The sequence below is a fragment of the Gallus gallus genome, chromosome 8 (assembly GCF_016699485.2).
Source record: "Gallus gallus isolate bGalGal1 chromosome 8, bGalGal1.mat.broiler.GRCg7b, whole genome shotgun sequence".
NCBI lineage: Eukaryota > Metazoa > Chordata > Aves > Galliformes > Phasianidae > Gallus > Gallus gallus.
The window spans coordinates 2,070,029-2,087,622 of NC_052539.1; the positions used below are offsets into that span (position 1 = coordinate 2,070,029).

Below are 17,594 nucleotides of genomic sequence, written 5' to 3' on the forward strand. Positions count from 1 at the left end.
GAGTGCATACCGCTTACAGCAAGTAGCAGTAAGAAAGGATATGCACCTGTGGCACCCTCCATTCCTATGGCTTTTTTTTTTTTTTTTTTTTTGCAGTTGCCACTTCTGTTGGTCTGTTAGTTCTGGGGAGCTACTGAGCATAGTTTAAGGCAGTTGAGTTCCCAAGAGGTTTGAGCAGAGACAGAGGCTGCAGCTGAGAACTGACTATTGGTGAGAGTGTGAGGTGAGGGCAAACTTCTTCATCCTAGACCATCTCATTGGACCGTGGCTTATTTAAATGTCTAACTTCTGTATCCACCCTCTGCGCTGCTTCATGATAAAACTGTTATTTTGCATTGCATCTCTCTCCCGGACTGCAAATTACTTCTTATAATTTTGTCAGCAATAGGAAATGAATAAGCCCTAGAACTGTTTCCCTAAACTATTCCTAATCAGTTCAGATGTCAAACCATAAACAATTTAACGTAATATGAATTGCAGCATTTTGGCCGCTGATAATCTGAAGTCAGTTGAAATCATAAACCTCCTGTTTGGTATGTTAATATGAAATCCTTGGATCAACAGCTCTGTACCTATTGGGAATGTCATTTCAGCGAGTGAGTTTCAAAAAGATGCAGCCAGCAATTCTAAAAAACAAATCAACATTTCTTTCAAGAAATGAGACCTGTCTGTGATCTTTCCTCCGTGTACTAATACTTGTTTCTGATTGGTTGCTGTGTTAAAGACTCGAACAAATATAATGCAGTTAAGAGGCCTGGGGGTGCTGAGCGCAGCTTACAGAAATAAATAGTTGATTTTCAGGTGCTCTGAACATTTATTTCTCCAACTGACATCCCCAGCATTGCAAATACTTGGCTCTCCTACAACATAGGATCAAAGTACTATCAAAAACGGAAAGAAATCATGCAGGCTGTGGAAAGACACAATAACATTTCCTTTAACATATTTTTTTTAACATTAAATGTGTATCACATTCAGTCATTACAGAGGTTTAGATGGAAGACTAACTTTCAAGGTAAGGTTGCTTCCTCCTACTTAGCTTTTATTTACAGAGCAGAAATATCAACATTTATCTATCACAAGAATTACTACTCAGTGCTATATTCTATGGATGCTGTATGAGACAGGTTGTGCCAGGAAAGGTTTCATTTAGACAAGGTGAAGAAGAGGAACGTTTCTTGTTTTACAAAGGAAAAACAATATATAAAAGTTGAGATAGGTGTTCACACTTTCTTAAAAAAAGTCTGTGCTACAATCAGGATCCTCAAATGACAAACCACATGCCTGAAAAGCCCCACACTACCTAAATCCAGCGGCCCTACTGCACAGCAGAGCAATGCACAAGCCACTGCTCCATACCTCCCATGCACAGCACTGCACACCACTCCTCTGCCTGCAGTCTCAGCCTTTGAAGGACCTTTATCTAGAGCACAGATTTATGAGTCAGAATAAATGGGTCCTATTGAAACCCACCAAAAAAACCAAAACGTTTTTTTGCAGTAATCTAGCATCCACTTTCTGGTTCCAAGATTAACAGGACCTGCAGCAGTTCCTGTGCCCAAGAGCCAAAACCCCAGTGAGGCATCACCAAGCAGCACTGCTCCAAACTACCTCCAGACACTTCCCATGACCCAGATTTCTTGCAGCATCAAGAAAGATCCTAACTGACTGATAGATGCCTAGCTTCTGTTACGTAAAAAGATAGAGTTCAGTGGGGAGAAATGTTCAGCTGGCTCACTGGAGAGCCATTCCCATACTGACTGCCTGCTAGACAGCTTCCTCACTGCCCTGGGCAGCAGCCGCAGCCAGCGAACATCATTTCAAGAGAGAGCAATTTCACTCGGTCACCAACCTCTTTTTATTTTTGCCCTCCAGATGTTTAGGCCATAAATGACCAGCAAAGCTAAACGAACACCATTTATCACATACACAACTGAATAACATTTTTGTTATTCGTAAAGTATTATGATAAATGGAATTCACCAATCAATAGCTAAGTCAACTGTACTCTTGTTAGGTTACAATTTAAAGCAGTAAAATACACACAGTGCTAATAGGAAGTATTGCTCAAGGACCAGATTCTACCACTGTTACTGAAAATATTCTTTAGAAAAATCGTCAGCTAAGAGCTATTTATATACATATCTTATGGAAAACCACATGGAATTATTTTTCTTTTTTTTAAATTTTATTATGTGAAAGCAGAAATTAGCCAAACTTCCTATATTTGATGGGTAGACTGAAATCCATCTTGTATTCAGATACCATAAGGATAGTTGGGACTGTGACCAAGTCCTACCCAGTGATCAAGCTGATGCTTCAATTCCACATTTTACTACTGCATGAGTGGCCAGACATACCTTCCTCTTCTGTAATATCATCTGCAAAGCAAAGATAATGGCACTATCCTACTAAGATGGCATACTGCTATTAGAAGTTCACTAAGAACCACGAAGCTTGCAGTCAAAGGACCTGGAGGTGCTATAAAAAACAATTATGCCCACACCTGTTTGATGGCACAAACAGAGAGAGTTATAATACATCAAAGATTGAAATACTTGGAACTTGAGCTCCTCAGAATGCCATGTACAGCTGTACAAATTCTCACACTTCCTCAAAAACTGTATTGCAAAACTTGTGCTCTGCCTCTTCAGGAAAGAGAGCCAGCGCCCAGGAGAAGAGACCTGCACCTCATGTCACACCAGAAGCAATGGAGGTGAACAGCTTACGGAGCAGCATTGGGCTGTATTCTAGAAAAAAAGTATGGAAAGAATTGATTTAGGAAAATAGTTTTATGGACCTTTCGATGTATAGGGACCCAGAGAAAGCCCTGAGGCCAAAGCCAAGAGAACATCCAATTTCATGCTCCAACTAATTTAAACTCTTGCTATAGACGCAGAAGTGTAAAGGCCAGGAAAATTAGCAGACCTCTAAATATTTCTGATGTCTCATAATAAGAAAGATGTATGTAGTGGCACTACACATCTCACAAGTACAACTCCCACTTGGAAGTGGGAGGTCAGAAAAGCTACGTGAGCAGTAAAGTGAGTAGCGATTTGTATGCACACATACACAGATGGAGCCCTTTGGAAGGAGCATGTGTAATGTCTCCTTTGAGGACAGGTGGAAAAGCTGACACAGAAAGACACAGTATGTGCAAATGTGAGTAAGATTTTGCTCTTTGACAGTCTATACTTTTCCAGCCTTTGGCTGAAACAGTGATGAATTTACCACCACACAAGCTGGTAAACCAACTGCATTTTCCTTTTTAAGTAAGGGAATGCACCGGATATTCTGAATGTATCAGAGATTACTGAACATCTATAAAGCATTGAATATTGCCTCACAAATTTGATTATATGAACAAAGTAAAAAAAAAAAAAAGACAATTTCTGGTAAATATACATTTCCACACAGAAATTCATAACTGACTTCAGTAGGAATTAAGGCTGCAGTTTAAATTCAGATGAGGTTCTGAATGAGGACTGCTACGTCTGTGGCATAAGCATGTGACACATCCCTAATAACACCTCACCAACAAATACAGATGGGCTTAATTCAGCATTCAGATCTGCTGGCTAGGGAAAGCGTGAGCCTTTTCTCTGCTTGGTGTGCATAGACCAGCTCCAGTGTGGAACCGACGAGCATTCTGCAGGCTGGTCTGCACCAGATGTGCACGCTGTTAGGAGCTACATAGATAAACTGAACTACAATCAAAACCCTGCACAATCTACAGCACCTGCAGCCAAACTTCATCAATTCATCTTCAGTGCCTAAAAATTTCAAACTTCATTCATATTCAAATTATAGAAGATGATTTATAACTGTGCCCAACTTTAGCAGAACAATTGAGACTGATATACCCAAGGACTCAAAGAAGCTGCATCTTTTCTGTTTGGACTTTTAAGAATAGTATCATATCCAAAAAGTTTGAAGAAATCTGTTAAAAAGTGAGGTACCATCTTTTGAATTCCTGCTTTGCTGCACAGAATGGCTTTGTAAGAAGCTCCGTGATCAGGAATACATGACGTTTTGCTCAGCTAACAGAGAAGGTATAAAATAAAATTGAAAAAAAAGCTTTCTTTTCATTTTGGTTGATGCCTGGGGCAGAGCTATCCTGAAGGAATATGGTTCCTGAAGAATGAGAACAGAAATTGAACTTCTATGAAAGCATTCTCCAGAGGTCACAAGAAAACAAGACACCATACTCCACGTGGTTGACTGGGAATCTAACCACAGTAGGCCCTGCTTATGAGGTGAGTGAGAGGCTGATGGCTGAGCAGGATCCCACTGCCCTGGCCTCACAAGCCACTTCTCGCAAGACCAATTACAATCTGACTGTGCTTTTCACCCTGCGAGTGTGTGTCTACACTACATGAGGAATGCCAAAGCATCTGCTCTCCAGGCAGAAGTGCAGGTGCCTTACCTTGGGCAAAGATAGCACAATGGCTTCGTAGCCAATTGCGTCTTCACTTACAGTTTTAAGTTACTGGTAGTTGCAAATGAAAAACATCTTCTAACTCATCAGTCCTAAGGAGCTTTGGCAGCACATTCCCAAGCGTGGTTATAAAGACTCTGCTTATGGAGCTAGCGGTGTTACTGTCTGTACAGGGACCTCTGTCTCCTTAGCTGTATCTTGTAGTCATGTTCTACTTGGCTATGAGTTATTATGGGTTATCAGCTGCATTTCAGAATAAATCAACTTCTACTTATATTTGTATACTGAACCATATGAGGGTTCCTACCGTACTCTAAACTTTCTTCCTCCGGACCTCAGAGGACAAAACTGAGAGGCCATTTTTGATGTCTACCCATTATTCAGTCTACAGTTTTGCTTGCTCTGCATCTGTTGGTTTGGGAGAAATTTAAAGCTATCACAAAATAAATAGAAACCACTGCAACTCACCATCTCACCAGGAAGTGGAAAAACAATTGTGAGAACTTTAATAGAACAAAATTGTAGTAACATTGTCCAACAGAATGTCTTCATGTGGTCCTTTCCAGGCCATGTATTAATGCTAACACTTAAAATAGTGTATGATTATGTGCTAACATACTAATGGCCTTATAAAAAGGGTTCATGGATAGCTGTAGGTCCAACAGGGCTCTGTTGCTTTGTGCACGTGCACCAACCTATGGTACTGTCAGTTGGGAAAACTAAAACTGCAAAAGCCGTATGCGTTTGGTTACTTCTTGCCATGTTATTTTTTTTTCTCCCCAGATGGTTTCTGATTCTCTGCTTCTTCTGGAACACTTCCAGCAACCTGCCTCATTGGTGCAATGGTCCCCAGTGCTCAAGGGGCTGATCTCTTCCTGCCTGGCATAGTTTATATAATATAGTGATATAAGCATCTGCTTATATCAAGCTCATCTCTGCCTCTACTGACAATGTCCCCACAGCACAAATATTTCTATCTAAAAGATGGCTCAGCCTTCTATAAAGTAATTTAGATCTGATTGTCCAGCAAGCCTGTGACATGGCCATAGTACTCTGATTATCCTCTTGATTTTGACCAGATTTCACTGGCAGAACGTTGTTCCACCAGTCTTCAGATAGACTAGCAAGTTTAATGAAAATTTGTTTCTTTTCAGAAGATAACCAACTTAATTTCAGAGGAATGTTCAAGTTCACCCATTTAGTTCCATTTAATCATATTCTATTAAAGATAAAGAAAGAAATCCAATTCCTACTTTTAACCCTGCCCACCACAAGAATAGAAAGAAAATATCAATATCCATTAAGTCTGTAACATTGGAAATGTATATGTACTCCAGAAATAGAAGACAGTTGCAATTTTTTCACAGTTTAAAGCTGGATAGTTTATGGGTTTTGATCGGGAATAAGAAATGACTCAGGAAATAAGAGCAAATACGGATTACCCATGTACAAGAGCCAGATTAACTATCATTTACAGGAACATACTCAATTTGCAAAACTAATATGGCAGACAAGTATACAGATGGAATTTTTCTCTTCCTCTGACACCAGCAGGAAGAGTCCAAGTTGCATCAGAAGAGCTTGCTCACAGGGCTTGCTTTCCACTATATGCAGCAAATCAAGCATAACTTAAGCTTGGTGTTTTAGTAGCGTCTGGAACTAATGGACTTCTTTTCACATCCTGGTAAATGGCCGCCTGCATGAACTTTATGGTATCACAGGATGTGGGTGCATTAATTTTATCTCTCTTTTGCAGCGTGCTGGTCTGTACTTAGCAAACTAGCTCTAAGCTTGCATTTTAAGCTAGTGTTTTCCCCTTCCCATGGCAAGGCTGCCTGTCAACCCGCAAATGAGTAAACTTCCTCACTGAGGTAAGCTGAATAGTAGCAATGTACAAAAATATTAGTGCTTCAGTCTACATCATTTGAAAACACAGAATTCTGCAAAACAAAATTACCAGAAAGAGTAATTGTCCTAATGACTTACTTTTCATCTTCAGCAAACCTCTTTAGCTACAGAGTACTACAACAGTAATGTCTACAGCAACACAAGCATCATAAAACATCACAGTATGAGACAGTTATCATCTAATTAATAACAATTTCTGGTTTAATTTCCATGAACTCTACACCGAAAATCCAGAGACTCTCCTGGACTAGGACTATTTGATTTGTCCAGTACAAACTGATGTACTTTTATCTCTCAGTACTACTGTGTCTTCTCCAAATTGGCACGCTGGCTAACCTAGTTGTGACAACCTCATCCACACTACTTCCAGCAGGGACAAAGAGCTGCAGCTCCTCACGAAGAGCCACTCAAGTAGAGAGTAGGCCACGATAACTAGAGATTGGGAAAGAATTTAAGAAAATGCTTACAACCTACTAATAAAGTATATTCAATATGAGATTTTTCTTTAACTACGCAACAGCCTACAGAGTAACAGTGAAATATTCCAGTTTCTTTTCCTAGTTAGCTGGCAATACAATTGATCATTACCAAAAGATGATTCTTCCAGGCAAAGCTTTCAGATCAATAGGTTTCAGGGCTGGTGTACCATTTACAGTGTACACTATTGCCTAGGATATCTATTCCCTTTTGTGGTTTTGTCCAAGAAACACCATTGCAGACCTGCTTTTGAGAAAGCTCATAAGTCAAAAGTAGATATACCAGTTCAAGATTACTTCTAAAATAAAAGAATTATATTTTCCTTCTTATGATCGTATTTCAGTCAACCTAAACTATACGCAGTCTTTCCAAAACTTCCTTTGCATGCATTTTCTGGGGGATACGGCTGGGATGGAGTTAACTTTCCCCACAACAGCATCTGTAGTTAGAACAGCATTGTCACACCAGCATCTTGGCTGTCGCTGAGCAGAGAAGGCGCAGCAGCCAGGCTGACTCCCAAACCCCCTTACCTCACAAGATGCATTATGCCAGGGGAGCAAGAGGAGGGGAAGGGACACAGCCAAGAAGGCTGACCTGAACTGATCATAGGATACCCTGCCGTGCATGATGTCATGCTAAAAAATAAATTCCGGGAGAACAAGAAAGGGGGACAGTGATTATGGAAGTGCAACGACTATGTGTATTGAAGCCCTCCTTCCCAAGAAGTGGCTGGACATTGCTTGCAAATGACGAATGGAGAAAAATTCTTTTCCTCCTTCTGCTTCCACAAGGCTTTATCCCTTTCCCCCTCTTGAAAGAAAAATGTGTTAAGTTGAGAAAATAAAACAATTATTTCTGCCTGCTTAACAGATTTACAAACGTTAGAGAACAGCAAAAGAAACTGGTTGATTTTTAGGAATTTTCTCTGATAGGTAGACCATAAGTACCATTGAAAATAAGGATATTTATATAAAGACATACAGAAAGTTCATTCTGATAAATTAATAGTCTGTTGACAGCACAGAGCTACTGCAACAGACCTGGCTGTGTCCTTGAAATGCCTCTGGCCTTGTGAGCCAAGAAAGTGGCAGGAAATGGATTTTGCAGTTTATGAACAATTCTCATGCCTCCAGAGAATCCTCAAAATTCCCCAAGATACAGAGAATGTGTACAGCGTGGTGTTCAGACCTTATTTTTTTCTGTACTGTGCAGAAAACTCCTGTCCCAGTTTGGAAATTATAAGGAAACTTTTTGACTTGTGCTATTTTGCTCATAGCAAGACTTCACATGTAAAGGAGACAAGAGCTCAGCTGTTGCTCACCAATTTGATTGTTACGTTAATAAATGTATCGAAGGCAATACTAAAAACATATACTAGTAAGATTGTAAACACTGGACTTTTAAATCATATTAAATATAATTATTTTTAGGCAAAGAATCATCAAAGAACTGAAATTCAGAAAGCAGGTACATAAAAAGCACTGTGTCATAAAAAAAAAAAGCAGGGAAACCAAGCTAGGATCTATTTGCAGTCAAACTGGCTTCTTCTCCAGCAACTGCACTGTGAAGCTTCTAGATGGAACCTACAAACAAGAAACCAACATCCAATACTTCAAATACTCAGCATTATGTGCTGCCAGTCATTCCCAGTATTCTTCATTATGAGTGAAATCTCCTGTCTCAGTATGGGAAGAAGTCATAGGGGTTTGGTTTTGAGTTTGTTTTTGAGCTAAAAGCTTTGAAGTCCTTTTTGTTCTGAAACATGGCATTACAATGAATTCTGTGACAGATAATTTCCCTAACGATCATGCTTCCTGCAGTGAGACTTCTCATCTGTCTCTGTGCTGCACCACCACTGCAACCACGTGCACATCATAACATTTTCACCCCCAGTGAAAACGCTATTATGTGCGCTCAGATTGACATGCAGACAGGGCTCAAAGAGACGTATGACTCTGACCTAAGGCATACATCAGGAGTGTTCTTCTCCAGCATGGTTGAACTGTTTTGGTTTTGGATTTTAATTTCTTTTACAAGGAGAGCAGAAATCACCTTTAACAGAAATTCACCTTGCTAAGACCTATCATTATAGCCCTGATCGTACTAATTCTCATTTGAGTTTGCCTCCATCAGTACCACAAACAAATCCAGACTATGAAATTAAGTATACTTATTAAGAGGACCAATGCTGCAAAATGGCTGGTGTTATTTGCATTATTATTTCCCTGCTTTTAACTTACTCTTTGCATTCCTCTAACTTGCTTATGGCTGCAGAACATTTGCAAGGTGTCACTCTTTGATCTTACCCCACTGTCCAAGCAGCCCTTTCATTTGTACTCCAATTTGATGCCTCTGCCTGAAAGCAGATTTTCCTCTGAAGCCAACAGCAATCTTCTTTCAGGAAGAAGGATTTTCTAAGGTGTCATTCCCTGCTAGTCGTTGCTAATTTTCAGGACCAGTTCTTGTGGCTACCCTCTTCTAGAGGGACAAGTACTTTAAGCAGAAGGTTAAACCAGGATTTCTGCAGTTGACTGAGCTGATACACAGAGCTGCTAAGACTCATTAAATGAATTATTTTGCACATAAATCAGTATTAGACACTTCTTTCTGCATTGTTCAGGTTTTTTTTTGTTTTTTGTTTTGTTTTGCTTGTTTGCTACTTGCTTTATAAAAATGAAATTTACAAGCTACTTAGAAGTTCAAAGTTTTAAAAATTGCTCATCATATGTTTTTACTTCCCCTCCTCTTTTTGCTTTTTCTTACTTGGAAAAAGTTCCAGGGTATTTCTTTTCAACCACCACCTTCCTAGGTGACCTTTTGGATGTCAGCACTCTGAACCTATTCTAAAGCCTTCAGCATTCAGGAAGAGTTACTGTTTTTCTAATTAAATAAATAAAACCACACACTATAAAGAACTATAGTGCCATTAACAGTTTGTGAATACTGAATGGTTACTGTCTAAATACATAAAAGGGACCAAATCTTGTTTGTTTAGGTTGCTACTGACATGTATTATCCTCACTCTAAAAGAATCCAACTGAAACTGGCTCTTAAATATAAACTTTTAAATAGTAATTACAGTAGTGGATCTCACTGATTATTGATGCACTTTTCTGACCGGAAAAAGAATTTTCTTAACTAGATATTGTTTATTTCCCTCTGCATTGGTTATGCACAATATGCTTATTCCATAGAGAAAAAAACATTCTCAGCAACTTCTTTGGGCAAGAATTCCTCCCCCTCCTCTTCAAGAATTGCCTCTTGTTGTTCTAAGTGGAAGAATGATAGTATTCTGCCTACACTTCCTGGAAACTCAACATAGGTCTGTGTGTCTGCTTTTATCAAAACATCCATCAAAGGTCAGGTAATTTTCCATACTCACAGAGTGATAAAAATGCTACCTCTATCTTGATGAATCAGTACTAGTGCTTGTCCCTTAAAATGCATCTGATATAATCACTGAGAAAACAAAGGACATTATTTGTATAACTTCAACCTCGTTCAGGATTAGAATCTTGTCAGGTTCTCCCACTGTAGGGCCCTAATCAACATCTGGAGGCAGGGACAGGAGGCGGGTGACCACACAGCAAACCAGCCAGCACTGGGTAACTCACCAGAAGAGCTAAGTTCTGGGCTAGTTTTGGCTGACATCAGAAACTATGAGTCATTAGAGAGCAACAGACTGCAAGTGCTTCCTTGGAGAAAAGTGAGGGAAAAAATGATAAAAAAAACCAAAACTCTCTCTGTCCTAAAAAGCTGGAAGTTGGTCACTAGGTTTTCATTCTCTTCAGACTAACATGTAAAATAGCAATTGTGCCCTTAATATTTAAGCATCGCTTGTGTAGGAAAGAATTGCAAGTATTTCCTTGGGGGCGTGGGGGAAGCAGAGACAACATAACATGCCTATAGTTTATTTTGACATCAAAACTGCAATTATCTGTACAAGTTACAATATGTCCATGCATTTGCTGTACGCCATTCCAGAGGTTAAAAGTTCCAAAACTTATCAGGGAATTAGGAGCCAAGGTGATCCTCAGAAAGCCCACACTATCCATCAAGAAAGCTTCTCTCAGCTTCAACAACAATACAAAGAAAACTGACAAAAGTGTTGTGCTGCAAGGATTCTAATGGGAGCAAGAGAGATCAAAATATTTTTAGCACTTGATTCTTATTTTGGCGTTATGGCAGCAACACAAAATTTGCTAGGGACCTTAATTTTATAATACTTGAAATAGTAAAAAGAAAAAAAAAAATCACCTGTCTTTTCATCCTCTAACATCTCTTATACTTGAGAAAAGATATTGCTATACAATAGTTGGCACTTCAATTTTGTACCACTATTCAACTTAGCAAATTTTGATGCTGAATAAAGACATAAAAACAAAGACTTCAACTGAAAACATGCTAGAGGTTGATTTGATTATGAACTGGGATGTTCTTCAGCAGGATTCCCCCGCCGCTTTCATGTCAGCTCTGTGCCCCACTAAATGGAAACCTTTAAGAAGTTTTGCTCCTTTTTGCAGGTAGCAAGAATACCTTAGGAAACACTTTCAAATAAACAACAAATGCAATGTTCACTTTGATAAACAATATAGAAACCTATGCCAAAATAACAATAGCACTAAAGATATAAGTCAGTTTCATCAGTCAAAATTCATAAACCTCAGAGGTAATGAGGAAAGACAGCTGCCAGGGAGTTGTGCTGGGTCATGAGCTGCAGGAATGGGGCGAGCTTGGCAATACCCTGCTGCAAAGAACTGGATGTTTTAGCAAAACAAACCAGCACAGTCAAAACACAATGTCAGTACTAGCTCTTGAGTTATGTTACACATGTCCAGAGAGTAGCTATGAAGTTCAATTTTCTCCATGCCCAAGGATAATGTGGATGCCCCATCCCCGGAGGCATTCAAGGCCAGGCTGGATGTGGCTCTGGGCAGCCTGGCCTGGTGGTTGGCGACCCTGCACATAGCAGGGGGGTTTGAAACTAAATGATCATTGTTGTCCTTTTCAATCCAGAAGAATCAATATGATTCTTTTACAACTAACACAACATTACTCCCCAGAAAGTTGTGGATATATGTGATATAATTACACGCATGATTACTATTTTGTAATACAATCCTACACACACAAGCTGTTTCAGAAGACATTGTTTGGGAAGCAACGGGATTATTCAAGAGTTAGGAAACATCCATTTGCCTTGTCAGAGCAAAGCATTAGTTCTTTTCCTTTCCTAAAACCTTGGGACATTCACTGAGAACTGCCAGCCTGTGATCTCAGGCTGCTCCAGCACATGCAGAAATACCCCAAAGCATGCAGTGCAGATACCTTCTGCTGATTCTGTGCACGAACCATGGAGTTAGGAAGGCAGGGCACCACGAAAAGAAATCTCATAGCTAAAAAGCAAAACGCTTGTTCAGGTAACAGGATTATATTCCAGCTCATTTCAGAATGCCTGTGTGAGGCTACAAAACCATCTTAGGCTAAATTTTTCACACAGCAACCAGTAACTACTGCTCCACATTTAACAGGTTCTTATCTTGACTATACCAACCTGATTTACAGCAAAGGGGCATCCTTCAAAACAGCACATTAAATGAAGGGATGTTTTTAAGAATGTAGTGCTTGTTAGGTCTCACATTATTAAGCTTTTTCTTCAGATCATTTTGTCATAATGAGTAAGAAAATCCATCTGTGGATAGTGCTGAAACGATGAAAAATACTACTGAAAATCATAAAAGGAAAGTAATATTTCTGCTGCAGAAAAGGTTTTGAATGATGAGTCAGTAAACACAACCTGAACTATACACCAAATATGTTTTCATTCTCTGCACAAAGAGAACTGTACCATGGGAAAACAATAAGTGACAGTAAAAGCTGCCATACGTGATACAGACAAGGCTGCTCCCTGCAAAGTGAATGCTCAGCTTTGCAACCTTCATGTACGCGATTTTGCAGTTATTTAAAATATTGCTCACCCACAAAAAAAGAAAGAAAACCAAAACCAACCCACCAGAAAAGGACTGAAATGCCATGAAAGGGCACAAGGCTGCTCTCCCCAAGTTCTATCAGCACGGTTGTGTCTCTCTCTCCTTTCTCAGGTCTGCCTCTGGGGGTTAAGGGAGTACTGACAGGATTAGTACCTTTTGTGTGAGACAGTGCTAGAAGACTTTTATCAGTGAGGTTTGAAGAAATTTTTGACAGACAAAAAGTTTTGGAACTTGAACTTTGGCTGAGTACAACACAGAGATGCACAATTCCTCTTACTTCTAGCTACAAACATCCTTTCGGAACTGTCTTTGCGCAAATCATGTTTTCTATCAAAACAGAGCTATCTTCTTGTCTTATCTAGTCAGAACCAGGTCCTCAGGCTTTTGTTTCCTATCACATACTCACCTTTTCCCACTGATCCCTAAGCAGACCATTTGCATTCCCATCTTTTCTTGCCTACATCTGGCTTTCTATCAGTTTCTCATGTCTTTCACCTGCTCCTTCCAGCTGCCCTGTTCCCCACTGCCATATCTGTCCCGGCACCCCATCTCTTCTCTTAAACCACTAGCATCATTTGGCTTCATATCTGATCAGAACTGCTTTCTGAACATTAAATTGCTTCTAACTACAAAATACTGCATTAAAAGATGATTGCATCTAATAACACTGTGAAGATCTGGTATCAACCACAGATTAAAAGATTTATTACTCTATCAATCAGTACAGAGCTTTTCAAAGACCATTATAAAGATTTTAAGTGCTTTTTTTTTTTTTTTATAAAGAGAAGCAGGTTATGCACCCATTTCCTGCTACATGTGTTGCTCACTGCTATGGAGATAAGATGACAGAACAGATAGAGCTCAGATTTTATAGCAAGACAATATTAATAAACAGCTATTACATCAGTTTCACCTGGAAGTCTACTCGCAGCCATATCCTATGACCAACTACTTTTAGAGCAAACACAGCCATAGCAAATCCTTAGCGTTTCACAACAAAATCATATTACTCACACTTACAGCCATCTCAAACCTGAAAGTTCTTATGGCCCCAAAGAACTCCAACTCAGCAAATGAGCAACAACCAATTCCACAAACACTTGCATAAAACAAACAGACAAAATAAACTATAGGCTTCAACAAATATTTCAGTAATTTTCTATATCGTACTATGGATCCATGTCAAACTTGAATTCATTACAGGCAATTCCTCGAGCTCCTGCCTACAAAGTTCAGCATATTATATCCAAGAAACAGGATGTTATCCTGTGCACCCAAAAGGTACTTCTACATTCTGTCCTTTCTAGCTCTTTTTTCTTAAAAAAAAAATATATATATATATATACATATACATACATATATATATATATATATATATATCAGTATGATTTTTTTTCCTAGTCTGAGCAAATATTTCAGGACAATGACGGGTCAGAATTCGTTTTTTTTTTTTTTTATATACTATTGTTTGTATTCAGCATTCACATATTCAAGTGTTCAAAACATCAAAATCTTTGGAACTGAGCAGAACATGAAATGCAGTGCCTTGTTTTCATATGCAGATGCTATTCATGTTAGCTCATCTTATGTAGATAGAGTATCTGTTGTAGGAATTGAATATCAGAGGAGTGAGATTATATGCTCTCCCAAACAAAAGTGCAAGTGTGTGTATGGGAATTACAACATATGGACCTATGCAGGAGAGTTTAGTTTGAATCCTGGGAGCAATTTATTGAGTTCTGTACTGCACTGAATAAGATGTTGAGCATCACTTTTTCAGAAAAGGAAATAGCACAGGGGGTTATGCAAGTTGTTTGATGGGGCACATGTGCCACTGTTGCTTTTCCCTCATCCCTCTATACCATTCTTTTTTAAGCAAGGTCCAAGCTGTCCAGAATTAGACCATAAACTCTTTGTGGACAAGACCATTTTTCATCCTATGGTAGTAGAGCACCTCACCCCCAAGCTATGTTTGAACATGTCTGAGCTCATTGCACTCCTGTGAACACTGGTAGTACCATCTCTCACACACATACAGGAGCAGCTCCCTCCCAACTTTCCAAGTATTCAGTATTCACAATTGCAGCAAAAATTTCAGGGAAGATTAACTTGCAGCTGCACACTCAGATTTTTCACATCAGTGATCAATATATGGAGATCTTCTGAAAATCTGATAATTTTCTCCTATGGAAAAACTGATCCCATGTGTTTTGCAATGACAGGTGGAAGCAGGGGTGTCTCCTCAAGCAGCATTCACAGGAAAGCACTTAGATTTTAGCAATCTCAGGTAGGTTTAAAAAAAAGTGGAATCTATCTTCTTATTTTAATATAAAACCAAAGAAAAATCAGCAAACCACAGAGAAAACCACAAAGATAAAATAAACCTTGTAAGACTTTTGAAAGTTTCAGAGTCTTGCCTTCGCAGACTTTCCACTGACAGCACCACAGAGGAAAAGCTTGGGTGAGAAGCAGCTCTCTCGTGAAAAGAAACCAAGAGCATCAACTGCAGAGACAGCAGCTGCAAATGGCCGCTCTGGCATGCGCAGTGCCTCCGGGCTGCCTTCATTGCTCAGTGGGGAGCGCTTTTTAGAAGCTGTGGTTTGCAAGCAATTTCCCTTGCCATTTATGGCACTTTCCTGCAATGACAACACACTTGTTGACATCTCTGGAGCAGAATCATTTCCACGTTGTACACAGTTCTCTTCCCGACACTGAAACAAACTCAACTCAGCTACTGTTCCAAAAGCTTCTCTGCTTATTCAGAATGGCGCTACAAAACTACACCTTAACTTAGTGGCGTTATGGTTCTATGATTTTTGGCTATCAGTATTCCACATCACAACTTGTCAACAGTTTATGTCAAGTGGCCCTTAAGTTCAGCATTAATCACATTAAGACAGACAAATGAGGCTCATTTGCTATCCTTGTTAATAATCTAACCTTCAGATCTTGGAATGTTTGTGAGAACACTATATCCTGAGCTTTGCTGTGATTTTCAATGAACCGAGTACATCCTGCATTCATTTAAAGGCTTCCATAGGTGATTTCCATAAATGGTATGCTATCTTAAAAACATATTAAAACTTGCCTATTTCATCACTTCAAAATCTTCATGAACAGACAGGTAAACCTTCAGAGAAGTACTAAGTGGCAAATTTGGGAGGTCAAATTTCACTGGATTTTAAGTTTCATAAGTGTTCTCTAAGTCCTACAAAACTTTTATCAACTAGTATGAGGGATAAAGAACTCCTTATAGATCTCACGTTCATTTACTTGAACTGCATCTCTTGTATTCAGCATTCATTCCACTGTTATTTATTCCATTCTGTGCTTAGTCATTCTATTCTCTGTTAGTATATACCGAACCAAGTGGACACTGGATTAAGCAGTTATAATACCTAGCATTTTCTCAGAGCAAGAGTGAGTGCATAGTGTAGCTCTTAAGCAATGCTTACTTCTAAGTTCTTTAGCTGGCAATCCAGGACAGCAAAACCAGCAGTGCTGCTAATCACAGAATAACAGAATGGCTTGGTTTGGAAGAGACCTCAAGGATCATCAAGTTCCAGCTCCCGTGCCACAGGCAGGGCTGCCAACCACTAGATCAAGTACTAGGTGAACCTTACAGCTATTTCAAACTGTTGAATCACAGTTCACACTCCAGGCTAGAACACTAGACTGCAGGTGTGGAGGATGTAGAAATGTCTTTCAGTTCTGTTAAGCCAGCACAGTTGAGCACAGAAGCATTAATGAAACTGCAAACTATGCTAAGTTGCTTCATCTACATATTGGGCAGCCTCAAGTACCGTAAATTTCTCTCTCCACTTACCTACACAGATACATTGTGCAGACGTGGGGATCATTACTGGGGATGAAGGAACGTGTATATTGCTTAGAAGAGACAATATTCTGTCACTGCCATCAAGTACAGTGTATGTAAAAAATTCTATGCATTTATAAAATAAACATTTCATTATAATTTAAATCTTCCAAGAAAGAGTGAAAATATTAAGAAAGAAATCCTCCAGATACTCTAACCAAACCTCTTTAAAAACAAGAGATTTCTCTGAGGTGCACGTGCACATGATTCTGCATGTCTTTTAAGACTTCCGAGATGCATCATGATTAGCTGATACGCTGCAGTAGCAGTATTGGCCATTTTTCCTTCTGTTATGTGAGCATGTGATTTTAAATGAATTCAGCTTGGCCTGCATTTCACTAGAGCTGCTGACATATAAGTGCTACCACTAAAACTCCTAACAGACCTACATCACAGCACTGTGGAGGATGCTTTGCAACGCAAAGTCTTTTGCAGCTGTGGCCCATTTGGCACGTTTGTCTCATCTCATCTGCAGACAGTGGAAGTACAAAGCTGGTGGCCCTGTTCCTGTGTCTCACAAGTGCTCACTGACTTCCGTTATTTCATCTAGAATTGTTTAAAATGGAAACTACAGTTGACATGATCACAATTTTGAGAATTTCAGATTTGCTGACATTAAGCATAGTACGCCTTGGCACAAAAGCATCAGCTCCCCCTTGACAACATCCGTGAGATATTGAACTGAGATGTTGTATGTTGCAACATGATACTATTACTGCTTCAGCTTAACAGATGTTGAAACTGAGATCTGGAGAAATGAAGACAATGTCACGAGTTTCTCTAACAGCCTAGACTGTAGCTGATTTCTGTCTCTTACATCTTATTCCAGAAGCTTAACTACTCTCTGCCATTTGTCTTGCCCTTCTCTCCACCTACATATGCCTTAACTCACAAGCACACAGAA

General features: G+C 39.4%; 1 protein-coding gene across 19 annotated transcripts in view; it reads right to left on the bottom strand.

Annotated features, from left to right (window-relative positions):
* The window catches only part of PTPRC (protein tyrosine phosphatase, receptor type C), an 81,222-nt gene that overhangs the window by 35,025 nt on the left and 28,603 nt on the right, over positions 1–17,594 (bottom strand). For 2 of the 19 annotated variants that reach the window (XM_046944233.1, XM_046944235.1), the window contains one exon: positions 12,378–12,527. The exons of the other annotated variants lie outside the window; for them this stretch is intronic. In XM_046944233.1, coding sequence (XP_046800189.1) covers positions 12,378–12,399 — 22 coding nt within the window. In that variant the 5' untranslated portion in view covers positions 12,400–12,527. The remainder of the gene's footprint in view (positions 1–12,377; positions 12,528–17,594) is intronic. 19 annotated transcript variants of the gene reach the window in all.